Below are 15,662 nucleotides of genomic sequence, written 5' to 3'. Positions count from 1 at the left end.
ACGAAGGGATTTCCAAGCTAACTAGAGCCCAGTGAAAAATATTTTTCTTCAGCTGAGTTAGAGGTGGAAAATCAGAAACAGTGGGGAAAAGCCGTGTTGCGTTGGGCCCGTATGATTTTCCCTTTTAGTTTTTAGCAACGAAAAATAAGTTTCAGGAAGACTGTGTCATTTTTTTAAGGGAGAATGAAAATGTCATGTTTCATTTTCATTTTATAGCTGCATAAAATAGTCTTCCCTCTGCTCCAGCTGGGGAAGCTGCACATTCACAGAGGCAAGCTAGGACTTCAGAGTTCTTTTTGGAGCCTTCTGCAAGGCCCTTACCTGTCAACTCCACTGTAAAACTGAAAACTGAACTCTGTGCATTTGTCCATTGAATATCCAGGTTTAATGGGTTTTTTGGAGGAAGAGGTCATTGGACAAAATCATAAGGAAGTTTGTAACTGGCTTCATTGCCTCTATGAGACCCTTTGGGTTTCTTGTTGCTCCTTTTAGGAATTCCTAGAAAGCAGCAGCACAAATTCAGAAGACGGCTTTCTGGTCCATGATAGTCATATCACAGGAAGATGTGTGCCAGAGTATTTCACTTCAGTGAGAAGTATAAAGAGCATTTTAAAAGGGTGAAATTAATTTTAAGAGGATTCATTAATATTTGCTTTTGCAATGAATGCTTCCCACAATCTTATCTAAGCCTTTTCAACACAAAAATCTGTGCAGGGTTCAAGCTTTATTTTTACGCTGCAGCTCACCTTTAAGCTTGCTATCATCTATGAAATTGGGAGGGTTAATTATTTAATGCTTAGATGTTTTAAAGATAAAAAATACCAGACAGGCAGTATCTGCTGCTATTACTACAGCAACAGTAAGGTTTAAAATAGCTAAGAATCGTCCCTAACTGGAGTTTTTAATTTATAGTTTCAGTAGGCTTTTTAAGTCTCTTGGGATGTTTTTGCTGCAAAGCTCTTATGTCCTGAACATCACCTGAGCTGGAATAATTTAATTAAGTATGAGAACCTAGAGATAGTTAATTGGATTCATTTATATTAGAACATAGTTTTCCACATAGAATAATAATGCAGTTCATTTTTTTTTTCCTAATTATGCCATTTTAGGTTTATTATCTCTTATTTTATAAGCTGGCATTTACTTTTAGCCATATTTGTCAATACTATCCTAATTCAAATTTGATGAAGTACACTGTAAAATAACCTTTGCTTTAAGGCTGCAGTCTCTACGGAAAACTGTTTCTGGTAGATACATGGTTCGTGTGGGTATACTTACGCCCCGAAGAGCTCCACAACATACTGACTTTTCTTCTTTTCCAGGTAGCTATAGATTTCACTGCATCAAATGGTGATCCTAGAAACAGCTGCTCGCTGCACTACATCCACCCCTACCAACCCAATGAGTACTTGAAAGCACTGGTAGCTGTTGGGGAGATTTGCCAAGACTATGACAGGTAAATAACCACATTTGATAACAGAGTTGTCTTAAGAAAGTGTTTTCACAGTGTGAAATCAATGACTGCCTGTTGCCGGCTGCAGTAGCTCAATGTTTAGTTGCTTAAGAGAAATGACTGCACATCAGAAAGATAGTCTACCTTAACACACTTTTGAGTGGTTTAGATTAGCTTGATGGTAATGAAAGGCCCGACTCTTGGCTGTTTGGCTGGTATGTGTGTTAAGTTTCAGGCTTGTATTCACATGCCAAAATTGCGTGTTTGGGGAGATTTTTCAATGTGTGTTAAACTTGAAGCCTGTTTTGCAGATGCTGATAGCATCCTTACTGATATGCTTGGGAGTCTGGTTCTGTCCCATCCTATGGAAAAGTGTACAGAGATGTTGTGTTTGAAACTGGATTTGTAGTTGCCTAAACTGCTTAGTGGCCGTGTCTATTCATAGAAGTAAATGTGTGGTCTTTTTCAGTGTTCTCCTAGCCTGTTGAATATTACAGTCTCTTCTAAAATAAATATTAAAAGATAGTGGTAATGTGTGCACACAACATGCCTTTAAATAAATGAACAAATGCAGGTAATTCAGCCAAATATGCTTTGATTACATTATGTACTTCGGTTGCTTTCAAATGGGCTGCCTGCTTCTATCAAATTAATTGTCCATTATTAGTCTAATTACCAAGTGCATTTCCTTTAAATATTCTTTCTTTGTTGGTGAGCTATAGTATCTTACAGAATTATTCTTTCTAATCTTTGCACATGTAATAGACATCCACCCACCACTTTGCCGTATGTAAATACCAGATCTTAAAAAAACAGTGGTATTTCCAGGCAAATTTGAATTATACTTTGTGTATAAATTGTGAAGTGACTTAATGCTGTGGTTTCCATGTTACATGTCTCATATACCAATTAGCCTGCTCAGAGGCACTTCCATTTGCATGGTAATGAAATGTCTTCTCAAAGAAGAATGAGGAAAATACTGCCCTGATACAATTTCTGTAAGAATTTGATGGTCACACTTAGTCAATGAGTCTGAGAAAATTAATATTTTATTGTAAGTGAGCTGATAAGTCCTCAGTGATTATCCAGTAATTTAATAATTACTAGCAATAATTCAGAGGATTAATATACTTCAAAATAGGGAAAGGAATAAAAAGGGCTGGTTTTTGCACACAGATCTTTTTATTTTATCACTTAAGGTGTATTTTTTAAGAAAATGAAATAGTTAAGTGGCACAGTTCCTTCCTGTATGGAAATATTAATCCCAAATCAGGATTCTTCTCTCAATATAGCATATTCCAATCCATACAAAAAATAATGGCCAGTCATTTTTTAAATGAAGTCATCAGTGTCATTCAGTTCTATTGTGCTGCAGAAAATGCCTGTTGATGCTAATCAGCACAACTAAGGTTGTATGAGCTATGGACTAGGGCTGAACAAAAGACAGAATTTCTCTTCCCAGGGAAGTGTCACCTTTCTGGCATGTGTTTGGCCTGTCCATACTCTCAAGTTGTGACAAGATAAATATATTCCCATGGGCAAGTTGATTCAACATGGTCAGTGCTTTCTGATCAAAATGTCAAGTAAGGAGCTTTTCTTTATATTTGCACGTTTTGAATCCAGAAAACTGGAAATGAAAACTTACAATTTTCTAAAGAAAAGAAATTAGGAGGAGCAAACCTTCACATAAAATAATCTACAGGTTCTATATAGGAGTTCTTTCTGGTTTTAGTTGCAGCCTTGAGACATATGAGTATATACGACCTATAAAGCAAATCTGTATATACAATTTAAAAAAAAGAGTTTCAAATTCAGTAACAGTCTGAAATGTGGCACAGATCTGTAACTGCGGCAGTGAGCCCAGTTGTGCTTCAAATACTGGAGTAGGATTTCTGTTTCCAGGTTAAGAGCAGCCAGAAGTGAAAAGAGAGGGACCTGCTGAACCTAAGGGCTGTTCAGAGCCAGAGTGTCATCATTTGCATTGGGGCATGTCTTTAGTAAGATTAAAATATGAGGCCACAAAGATGGCACCGCTGTTACCTGAAGTTTTATAGTTTTTACCCATCAATTATATCAAATAGGCAGAACTGGCTGATTTCAGTCCAAACCAAGGAAAATGGAGTGGTTTTCTTTGGGTCTCAGGATTAAGGTATTTACATCAAATGAAAGAATAGTTAGAATAAAGTAAAATCTGTTGTTTGCAATTCTTTTTGCATTCCAGTAGCACAGCTGTTGTATGCTAAGTACTTTTGCTACACTTACATACCAAAAGACTGCTTTTTAATTATTTTTTTTAAAAGCCTATCGCTATTACTTAAAATATTTCTGTAATTAGCAACGTTCAGATTTATTTGTAATTTGGGAGGAATTGGATTGGCAAGTGATATATAGAGAGACCCCTCAAAATCCAAAATTTTCTTTTATATACTCTACTTAGTTCTGTCGATCAAGTCAAATCTTGTCATAATCTATGTTTCTGTACATATCAGCCTAATGTAATGTATTCCTAAGTAATTAATGCTCCAAATTAAGTGCTGCCTCACATCCCTTGATACAGTGGAATAATCCCTGCTCATCCAAAAGCCCATTTATCTGTATAGTTCAGAAATTCCTGAAACAGTTCAATGAATAGCACCATTCTGCATAGTTAAGCATGAAAGAATAAGATTCATTCTTTCATCAGCAATATTCAGAGAATGAGAAATAGACTTTGATTATTATCCGGATTGTAGAAATGCTGCAGTCCTGTAGGAATAGGCCAATCTGATAATGGTATGGGAAATGGAAGAGCTGTTCACCTGCACAAAAGACTTAATACTTCATCTATATGGCAGAATTGTTTCAGGCTATAACAACACATGTCATAAGAGAGAAGATAAAGTTTGTATGTGATATAATCAGTGGCTAAGCAACAGCAGCAAGGGATCATAACGGAAGGAGGAACTTTCATTAGTTTTAAGGAATTAGGCTCTAAAATGTAGTTAGAAATACTGGAAAGAGGAAAACACATTAAAAACTTATTATTGAAAATATTTGGTATAATAAGCAGACACCTCCATGGAGAAGAATTTATGTTAAGATAAATGACTCATGAATGTTTAAAGATGAACTCATGAAGCAATAAGTGAGAAATACATATTTCCATTTAAACATTTTCAGAAGCTTTCTTTTACATTAAGAATTATATCACTGGTATAATTTTACCTTGAAATTGAGCAAGTCTACTCCACATTTTTTGTATCATAAAGAAACATGAAAATGATGAAAAATCATTGGGTGCTGAAGTGTTTAATATTAAAAGGACCTGCTTCTGTATCATTCCATATTTATTCTTTACCTCAGTAATTTCAGTATTGAGTTCTCTGGATCAGAAGTCAAGTCAAGTGGGTTTTGATGACCAGCAATATCAGCCTAGCCAGGATCCTGAAAAATCAGCTGATCACTACCAAATGTGCGTATATTCCCTCTATATGTTTAGAACAATGAGCTAGCAAGTGTACATAAGGCAGATGAGATTATACCTGGCTCTCAGTGTGCTATGGCTGGCTTAGGAATTCTAACCTTCACCAACTCTGAACAATGGTTTTGGCCACCCTTTTGTTTTGGAGCCTGGTAAAGACCCCTTCAAGAGAATGCTGTTTTCAAAGGATGGATGGTAGGTGTCGAACACCCAGATACGGGGAAAGACAAACTCATTCACCGGTTGAAATATCAGACCTCTGAACCAGGATCGTATAAAAGCCATGGAACTCTGTAATTTATATACATTAATTAACTCTGTAATTTATATACAGTAATAATTTTGAATGTGTCCTGTTTTCCATGGGAACTGTTCCCCAAATACTTTTCATTTGTATTACAAAACTGTACCCTGCTCAGCATGGAATGACACTGCCCTGTAAGCCAGAGAAGCTCATGGCTAAACTGGGGAATGGGGGAACATCTCCTATCCCCTGTGTCCCAGCAGAAGGTCTGGCCATGTCCTAACTGCAAGTCAGGACCTGACCTACCTACCTCTTCCCCCTTGCCCTTCCTCATCCTGGCTTCCATCAGAAGGAAGGGGCAGCGTGTGGGCAGGGAGGAGCTCCCGTGCTCTGCAGGAGGGCGTACTGCCTGAACACTGCCTGCTAGACACTTGTATAGGCGAGAGCCAGCACCCAGAGAGTACAGGGATGTGCCCTCAGCACATATACCTGCACAGTGACAAGTCTGTTTCCATTATTATAGTCTGGAAACATCTGTGGAAACTAATACCTATAGATAAAACAAAAACTTTTCCCAACATAGGTGCAGGTGTGCTGTGTCTCTCTCATGTAAGCACATGAGCTATATACCTAGACAGACATATGTAGAGATGTATATAAAACTAGAGTTTTACTCATGTGTGTATAAATATATAGGTATGCATATAATATATAGGTATTATATATACTTACATATGTATGGTTAACACTTAACCATGCAGTAAAAAAATTGATACCTCTTTTATGCTGTTTATAGCTTTCCTCTCTGCAGAGCAAAGCCATAAGTCACAATAACAACAGTGCACACAGTTTGTTAAAATGGCTGGTCCTTTGATCTTAATGATTTGTTTTACCAGTGCTGGAATACAAACAGCTAGCCATGAGTGTAGCTCATCTTTCATTCTGCAGTGATTGCTGTCTCTGACAAAGGAAAAAGGGCTGGAATTGGACTGTAAATAGCTTGTTTGTAAGGATAAATGCTGTTACATGCGCACCCTGCTAAAGGCTGAAATAATTCTTAAATGATCTTACATTATCACAGGTTTTAATGATCATATTGTGAGTGAAGCCCATGGCAGGACTTGCAAATCTGCTCCTCAGTTTGAAATCTGATTTCTGCAGTTAGTAGCTTTCCTTTCCCTTCTGCATGTTAAGAATCTCATTATATTACATTAAATATTTATCTTTGCATTAAAACCTCTGTTCTGATTCAGCAAGACACTAGAGCTTATTATCTAATCCCACTGAATTCAGTCTGACTCAAGCTAACACTGAAGTATTATGCAAAATATAGATGGCACTAAGGTGGAGTTAGGAGTTTTACTGAATTTGAACTTTATTGTTAATAGTTTGCCCCACACCCAAATGTTCAGTGCCTCCCATATGCCTGGATGATCTTTATGATTAATTTTTACACATAGTTTTATATTTGTGCATACATTCAGAGTTCTTCACTAGATTAATAGAAAGTGCTCACAAACATGTGTGAGAATTGGCTTTTGCATGGTCAAATCAATACTCACACCTTGAAAAACGCAAAGTTTAGATGTATTTTATCAAATACTTTTAAGCATTTGTTGCATTGGATATTTGTGGAACTTCCCATTCTTGATGGGCCATCCCTGTTCTGATCTACACACTCAATGCATGATTCCATGTGTTTGACCACATAGTTTTGTAAAATGATGTCATAAATTGGTCTTCATTTTATTTGTATTCAAAATCTATTTCAAAGATTAGTTCTTAATTATTTTAAATCTCTATGTCTGTTTATTCACTCTTAAAGATACTGCAGATTTTTTTTTTATTTCCAACAGCCCTTGAAACACACAGAAGATAAATTCTATCTGTTTCCTGACACTAATGTCCTTTTTCATTTAGGCAAATAGCCTCCTTAACTCTAAATACTCAAGTAGCTCCTTAAAACTGACATTCACACTGAGATCATATGTTAACAAATAAACCGCTTGTGTAACACATGCTTGTCTAGCAACCTCCCTAAAGGCCACTAACGAGCCCAGAGTACATTATTCCTGCAAAGTGCAGAAATTATTTATGTGTAGAGTTCTGTAAAATACTTAAGAGTGAAAATGTAAAAGCTGGGCCACATTCCACAAAAGATATGAAAGTCCTGAAGTCAGTCTGAGTTTCAACATCAGCTTCTGCAGTCAGTGAATTGCAGCAGTAGCTGACTAGATGCAAAAATTCCTCTTTATGATCTCTTCTTCAGTATTTTAGGCCTAAGCAAGTGCATTCACTCTGATTGAAAACCATATAAAAACCTTCCTTCCCTCGTGCAATAAAGTACACTTGAAAATGAAGAAGGGAAAAAAATTAAAGGAGAAAATAAAAAAGACCAAGGTTCCCCGTCCAGCACATCCCTTTCTAAGAAGGGAAAAACTTACGTCAGATGAAAGGTCCATCTGTCCCAGAAACACATTTCCTGACGTACACAGCAGAGGATAGTTAGGGAGGAGAAAGAGGACAAGGTATGTATAATGCAGTACATGTTATGGAAGTCATACATCAATCAGTGCAATCGGTCCCAAATACAAAGATCAGTACATACTTAAATGCTGTGTTTTGCATTGAGGCTTTAAGTGGAAAAGAGATCCCAGAGTTTACACCTTGCAGTCTGCTTTATTAATCAGAGCCTCATACCTAAGAATTACTTAAAAGTTTATTCATCCTGAAGCTATGTCTGGGTTTGTGGATGAAGACTCAGAGAGTTACCCTGGCTGGAGGGATCCGAATTAAATACATTGAGGTACTTTTGCCAGACACAAGGAGAAAAGCAGAAACTTGCTTTCGTTTAGATAATAGTATAATAGTAGTTCATTAAAACTGGGGTGAAAGAATGTTCCCTAGGATAACTGGCACTATATGCAACATTAAATATTTCATTGAATCCCTACATAGAGCTATAGATGATAAAATTTAATCTACCCATACAGATCAATAAGTAAAAATATGCTTAATTATTAAGCATCTCTCTTTAGCACTTTAATTACAGAAACAACCTTTCTGGAGGCTGTTAAGCAAAAAAGCTGATTAGCATATCTAAACAAGTTTAAAAACCATGGGGCAAAGACATGAATCTTTTTATTTAGTGCTTTAATATGACCAAATTTGCATAGACATACAACAGAAGAAATATAGAAAAACAGTAACCTGTACAGAAAGACTTGTAGCTTATATGTTTATCAGTAAGCTCAGGTGCGGGTAAACATATTCTGAAGTGTTTGGATAACGAAGGACTAGAACTGCACTGGGAAAAACAAATTGCTAATACTTTAAATCACCAAACTGGATTGAAAATCCTTGAATTTAACTGTTGAGGACCTAGGCTGGCACAATTACGTAATATATACGTACACATATTTAGTATTTGCCTTTGCAGAACCTGTATTTGCAGACTGCTGCCACACAGGGATTTCTACAGTCACCACTTTTTATCCCAAGAATCAGTACAGGAGAATTAGTCTAGTACAACAGCTGTGTTGGGAAGCTGGCTTCGTAACAGCTTCTTTCGCGTATGTATGTACATACATACATATAAATATGTGTGTGTGTATATCTGTGTGTATATATATGTGTATATATGTATATATCTGCAGGCCCTTTATCTGGGCAGGTACCATCAATTCTTACAGCTCTGCCTTTTCCCTTGCCAAGTTTTTGCCATTGAGCCTTCTTTACTCTGCCTCTTCTTCCAGGAACTCAGTTCCTATGTCAGTGTATCAGTCACAAGCAGTCCCTTCCAAGTTTCTTAGCAAAACTACTGCTTCCTCCACATACTTTTCAGAGACCTCTGCTGCATTCTGTCAGCTGGTAGATGCATCAAAATCTGAACCTTCTGCATGGCTTTTCTATGCGGTCTTTACTATTTCTCGATTCAGCTCAAAATCTCCTCTGAGGAAGAGCTTTGTTCTGTGCAGTAGTTGACACTTCTCCTGGGCTGTGTAGCCTGGTACCATTGGGATTTCTCTGTCAGCATTTCTTTCTGAAGAGAATGACTTGAAGTATAAAACCCTACAAACTTTATGTGAAATTGCATACCACCTGCTGTAGACACTAGACCTCTGTGTAAATAAAGATTACTAAGTAAATAAGCATAAGTAAAGGAGATGATAACAGTTTATCTTGCCATTTTCACTGATGCCATCTGATACTGATCTGGTACATCTTTAGTCAACACAACCATTTCCACAATTTCAGAAGTGTGAATTTCCTCCTTGCATTGTTAAGGATGTAACTATTATAGTCATCCACTCCATTATATCAGCATATAGCTAAGAAGCAAATTATTCCCATTTGGAAACCCTTCTGTGGGGTAAATGAACACCATGTTCTAAATCTTCTCATGCAAGTTTCCTCCTTTACAGAAAGTGGACATCTTTTGCCTGACCTTAACAGGATGTTTGTGGGTCAAATTGCTCTCAGTTAAAGCTAGGCAATTCTTGTGAATTAGGTCCCATTTACTATCTCACTATCCCCTCCAAATTATTGTGAAATTAACCTTGATCAGAGATCCCAAATCAGCAGATGAACAGAGGGTAGTAGCCCATTTCTTCCTGTGTATTCAGTGATGCCTAACTGAATGTTTAGTCATCAGTATATTTCACTTCCAATTTTGCTCTAACTTGTTTTGATAGTGTTCTTCATTTTGACTTAACGTCATTTTGATTTTGGTAAAATTACATCAACAGTTCATTTGGTCACATTAGATCACGATATAATCTCTGTACCAGTTTTATCCAGCTCATCCTAGAAAGCGCATTTGTATCTTGAGAGCATTTTATGAGAAATTCCTCTCCCTGCACCTCCCTGCATACATATGCCAATGCAGTCCTGTGTTCCCCTCTTCCCAGCACACCCCTTATACATAGGTGTTTTCTGATAGAAAATGGTTGCAGAGGAAGGTCTCTGACCAACCCTTCCCAATGTAATATGTAAAAAAGGACAAAATAATGTGCATATGTAGGAAAGCTTTTGTTCTTGTGGTTGCTTAGTGCAATACACTCTGAAACTTGGAAGCCACCTTTGTGTTTGAAGAGGGCAGGGCCCCACCACTGTTCGGTTTGGAGATCTTCACCATCTGCACCTTACGTGATGGAATTCAGCCTGCTGCCTGCAGTGTCATCTTCAAGTTGTGTCAAGTTTTCAACATTTGAGATTACAGTCTGTGTGAGAATGACCTTTTCAGTGATGGTACAGTTCTCCATATATGATCCTACAGATACGCCAATTTACTATAGAGTTAAGGTTTTGGAAGGTACAGGGACATATGTGCAACCCCTTAAAATACATAGGACTGTCTGAAAACTGCCTGGTTTGAGAAGTTAAATATAACTCACCATAGCCTCTTGCAGCATCCCCTTCCCTAGTTTATTTCCAGTTATAAAGTCCTATTTCCTTTTCAAGATACATTTTACTGAATTGGGTCATTCATGTAGGTATAAATCAGGTCACTGCAATTTAGTTGTCATCTTGCAGGGAAGCTTGACATTTTTTCTCACCTTCCCGAGTATGCCATTTATTAGGCGATCCTTCTGGCAAGTGATATATCTCGCTGCCATTTCATTTTGTTTAACCTACTCCTCCCTCCCTCAAGCTCTGACGACTTTTTTTTTTCCTGTGGGTATTCACTTTTCCCAGTCTAGGAATTTCTGAGTTCACTTGATATTTTTACCCTGCAGAGCTTCTTTTGCAATTCTTTTAATGTTAACAAGGGGAAGTTTAAATCCATTGTACCTGGATTTCACTTTGTTAGTTATTTCATGAGTTGATGCCTTTCAGTAGTTAGCTTCAGGGAATCTGTATTCCCCTGCTTCATTAACTATTTCCCTCGCAGGTGAGACAAGCATTCCCTCATATTCTTGAAACCCAATTACGTGACAGTATCTATTTCTCAGTATTCAGCAGATTCCAGCTCCCGTAAGGTGACTAAGAGCTGTAATTAAAGATAGCGAGTGAATTTTAATGTCAGGATTTTGCACATGATTGTGTAGCATCCCTGTGACAGACCAAACAATGTAGCTGTTGCAGTGACTTACCATTGATTTGCATGCTCCCAGCTCTCTCTCGTGACCAAGATGCATGATAATCAGTTCATTCTTGCTGCTCCGTTAAAAATCACTGTGCATTATGAACTGGATGCTAAGCCTTGTTAGGTACAGTGCAAGTTTGATTAAACATGCGGTAACCTGGCCAAAACCAGAGATGTGGTTTTATCAAACCAAGCACAACCACACAGTGAATATGTGGTGACAGCGTAGCGGTCCCCCAGAGAAGAATACAGATTAGGAGAAGAAAACACTGCTGCTGCTGAATTCTTGAGGTCTTCTGACTCTGACTGGGGCAGGCTGAGAGCTGGACCACAGCCTGGCTCTACCCCCAGCCCATCCTGGAGGAGCACAGATGGCTGTGCAGGACTGCAAGAGGTGAAGCGGATGGGCTCTGGTCCCTTCCACTTAAATGGTTTTATTTAGCCCTATTCAATCATACAGATCATGTCCTTTATTTACCTCGCTCTGCTTGCAAAGCAGGAACTGAAAATGTTTAAATATTTCAAATGATTTCTATATTTTCTTCAGAACTGCTGCTAATCCTTGTAAGCTTTTATGATTCAGAATTTACTGGCATCAAGCCCTTCTCAGATAAGTACTAAATAATACACACAGGAACATGATTCATTCATATGCTTTAGAAAAGAAACACTTAATTCAGCTCATATTCTTCCAGTTCACTCCCTGAACATGAAAGATTACAATTTTAATTGAGTTTAGAGATGACTCTATTTTGTTTGTGGCATTTGCTGTTTTTTCCTTTTTCTTTTCTCCTTTTCTCTCTCTTCTCTCCCTCTTCCTCTTCCCGTGCCGCCTCCCCTTCCTTCTCCCCCTCCTCACATTCACACTTTTTCAATTACATGTGTAACAGATACTTCCCTTTTATTTTGACAATTTGAAATTTCTTTCTAACAGAGGAAAAATATCTGATCTCATTAGGGGAAAAGTATGTGGAGCAGAGCAGATCCACGGTTTATTCTTTTATGATTGGTGTTGAAAAAGAAAGGCATAGTAATTGATTTTGCTGCATGCGGCATAGTACTTTAAAAATATTTCTCTGGTAATTCTGATTACCAAAAAAACTTTTTTTTTTTTTTACAAAAAAAACCAAAATTACAAGTAACAGCTTAATACTCAGGGATTCTAGTCAGGTGTATTTCTTGCAAGAATTTCAAAGAGCTGTAAATTTAAGATCCTTGGTCATTTGAAACTAAAAATGGGTTGTTAGTGTTTCTTTCTCCCCACCCCATGTTTCTTTCTTTTCCCCACATTCACTGCATCATTAGTACCACTAGTACTACTATATTGCTCTAGCATAAAGTGAGCAGGTTTTCATGATGAGGTTCTCCAAGGTCAGGTCAGTAGCATCCATACAAATTGCTGCATTGACTTCAGGAGCTTAAAGGTAAGCACATGTGTAGATACACACCAAAGGGCTTTTATGAGGATCAGTAGAATGAGTCCCAAACAACCTGTGTAAGTGGCTAGCTAGAAGTTCATCTTTCAGAATGACTAAATGGCATTTAGAATGACTTAGGCCTTTTTTCCCCCTACATTTACTCCATACAATTAAAAGCTTATATTCCAAAATTAGGTTTTAAAAGGAACTAATTTTCAGAGAACATAGTCCTGGCAGCTCGTGTTTCCCTTTCTGAATACAGATATTGCCACACTTGTGAATATCTGGCTCTATCTCCAGCATCGTCTATGCCAGCAGCTTCAGAGGAACTTGAAAAAGACTCTCCAATGTCTGACTGATTAATTTCACCCAGTGGAAAAGTTTTATCTGAATTCTCCTCCTTGTTACTAGGAATAGCAAATCCTTCTCAGAATAAGGCTGAACTCCAGGTTTCGATGATACTACACATCAGAGGGCACCAGTGGTTAACAAGACAAGATTTTGGAATTTTCTTTATTTTGCCTCTTTATAAACATATTTCTTACTTTCCAGTAACACTAGGCTTCCTAGTGACAAAGAAGAAGGTATCATTATCTGTATCACATTTACTAATTTACAAAACCTTACTATTTCCTCTATTCATCTCTTTTCCTGTCTCTGCAGTACAGCTCACTGAATTCTCTCTCCACTCTGCCCCTCTTAATGTATTGATTTGTCATTGCGCTTCCTCTGTTTCCACTAGATAGCTTGAAGGATGGGTGACTAAAACTCAGCAATGTTCCAAAAGGATAATATGGGATATTTTCAGAATTTATTTGCTGCTATGCGTTACATTATAGTTGAGGTTACTGAGGAACTTTTCTCTAACTGGTTGTACTTCAGTTCAGAAGACTGCAGTCTTGGATTCCTGACAATTCCTTTCTGTGTGCATTATTTTACATTTACCAATACGAACACTGAACCTGAACCATCTCCCTGATTTTACCTTTAGGGTATAACCTTGATCTGCTCAGTCCTTGGTGTCTTTCAGTAATAAATGCCTGTTTGACTGGAAAAAGTACCAGAAGCCATATACATCTATGCTTGCATGGCTACTCATGGCCCTTATGTAACCAGGTATAAAAGTCAAAGTCCAATGCTTTGGGGTTTTTTATCTTCATGTCAAGTACTTCAGCTTTTTTGAAAATTATCCCAAGTTTTAATTTTCAAGGGAACCTATGTAAAACAAAGAACAATATAAAATGTGAAGTAGACGTGACAGAGTAATTTTGTAAAGACTCTGCCAAGCCATAATCCTCTTTTTCTTACTTGATTTTGTAAATTTCAGGGTTTGCAGAACCAGCTTGTTTTACAGCTTCTGTGTTTCTCTCCTGTCCCTCTAGGAATCTGTCTCCAGCAGGACAGTGCAGGCAGTTTGCTTGCACGTGCCAAGGACTCTCTGGCTAGGTTTAAACAAAATGAGCCAAAGATCCTGATGTGGCCTGAGGCCAAGGACCTGACACTGCCCATGTCCTTGTATCTCAGCTGTCTTCCTCCCAGCACAAACTGGTGATGCTCAAACTGCCACTTGAGAACAGTCGGAGGCACAGCTGTCCCCAGCACCATGGCTGGGAAGTCTCTGAGGGCTGCTGGTTGGCAGGACCCAGCACTATGCCAGGGAGAGTGCAAACAGTCACATCCCAGTGCTTCAGCCAGGGCCCTCGGAGTTTTTCCTTGTATAAATGAAACCCAAATGCCTGAATAAGCAACACAAAGGGAAAGAGAACTGGTTCTCCCTTTTCTTCTTTTGAGTGAGTTTAAATTACAAAGGAAGAAAAGAAAAGTCATTAGAGCAGATCCCTTTCCTACTGAAATGCCAGGTTAGAAAACAGGACTGGTGTCTCCGATGCATGCAATTCACCCTTGAGGCAGGAAGAAACCCTTTCATTTTCTGGCTGTCGTTTCAGTCCCTGGAAGTCCCAGAAGCTGGGAAGCTGCTCTGCTTTCTGCTGCAAGCTGCCATGATAGCCCTGGGTCTGGCAGAGCAGCTCAGTCATGCCTCTATACCATAAGGGATTGTCCTGGAAGCGAGAGCATCCCTAGGTGCTCTTCTGGGTCACTTTTTCCCGCCTGTGTCCCAGTAGTGCAGGATAAGCAGAATGAGGGCAGCAGGCTCAGCTGCTGGGTTTTTTTCTCATATGACAGTGAGGGGTGGATGGGAAGACTAGAGACAATTACTTTGTAAAATACCAATACTTTAATACTAAGCCATTAAACTGCATACCTACTAAAGAGTGAGACCTTTATATTAGCTAAACACCTTGTTTTGTGTGATAGGAGAAAAAGCTGCTTACATTAAAAATCTGTTTTATTCTGAAAGCTGTCAGCCACAAATTTTGAGGGGTGGTCAAGGAATACATGATTATCTTATTTATGCAAGGGATGTCATGATTGATAATCAAAAGGTTCCTTTCCTACCTTAAAGATCAAGCTCCAGGAGCACATGGAAGTTAATTCCTTGGTCCCAGCAGCTTGAATCAGAATATCAGAGGTACATACCTAAATTCTGGAAAATAAGGAGCTTCCAAAGGACAGTGTGGAGCTATTCTGAGTGAGGCAAGAGGAAGTACTAAGCACAGGAGTAGACCCCAGGATACCCCTCCTCTCTAGAGTTCATGCACTTCCCTCTGAAAAGCAGCCACGTGGAGTCCCATCTTGAGGCTGCGCATGATCAGGCTTTACTCTTTCGGCAATGGTAGCAGTAATTAGCACTTGCTCAAAAAGGAGATATGGGAGATTCAGACATAAAGCCAGGTGTTCTGACTGTGGTGATAAGGTATTCAGGGTGCAGAATAACAGTGGGGGCTGTGCCACTGTGGGACTGGGAATGTGGGAGTCTCGACACCAGAAGGAGAATCCAGGCTGCCAGAGGTGCCCCTTAGTGCTGTCTCTGAATTGCTGCAGAGCAGAAGATGGAGCTGCAGATAGGAGAGTGCCTACACTTGTTTACAGTCAAGAAA

General features: G+C 38.6%; 1 protein-coding gene across 1 annotated transcript in view; it reads left to right on the top strand.

Moving 5' to 3' along the window:
* CPNE4 (copine 4) overlaps positions 1–15,662 on the top strand; it is a 242,934-nt gene that overhangs the window by 203,094 nt on the left and 24,178 nt on the right. The window contains exon 11 of the mRNA XM_075054924.1: positions 1,323–1,456. Within this exon, the coding sequence (XP_074911025.1) occupies positions 1,323–1,456 (134 nt within the window). The remainder of the gene's footprint in view (positions 1–1,322; positions 1,457–15,662) is intronic.

This window comes from Buteo buteo, chromosome 2 (genome assembly GCF_964188355.1).
Source record: "Buteo buteo chromosome 2, bButBut1.hap1.1, whole genome shotgun sequence".
In the NCBI taxonomy this organism is placed as follows: Eukaryota; Metazoa; Chordata; class Aves; order Accipitriformes; family Accipitridae; genus Buteo; species Buteo buteo.
The sequence above is the reverse complement of the archived record's forward strand: the minus strand, read 5'-3'. Positions and strand labels throughout refer to the sequence as shown.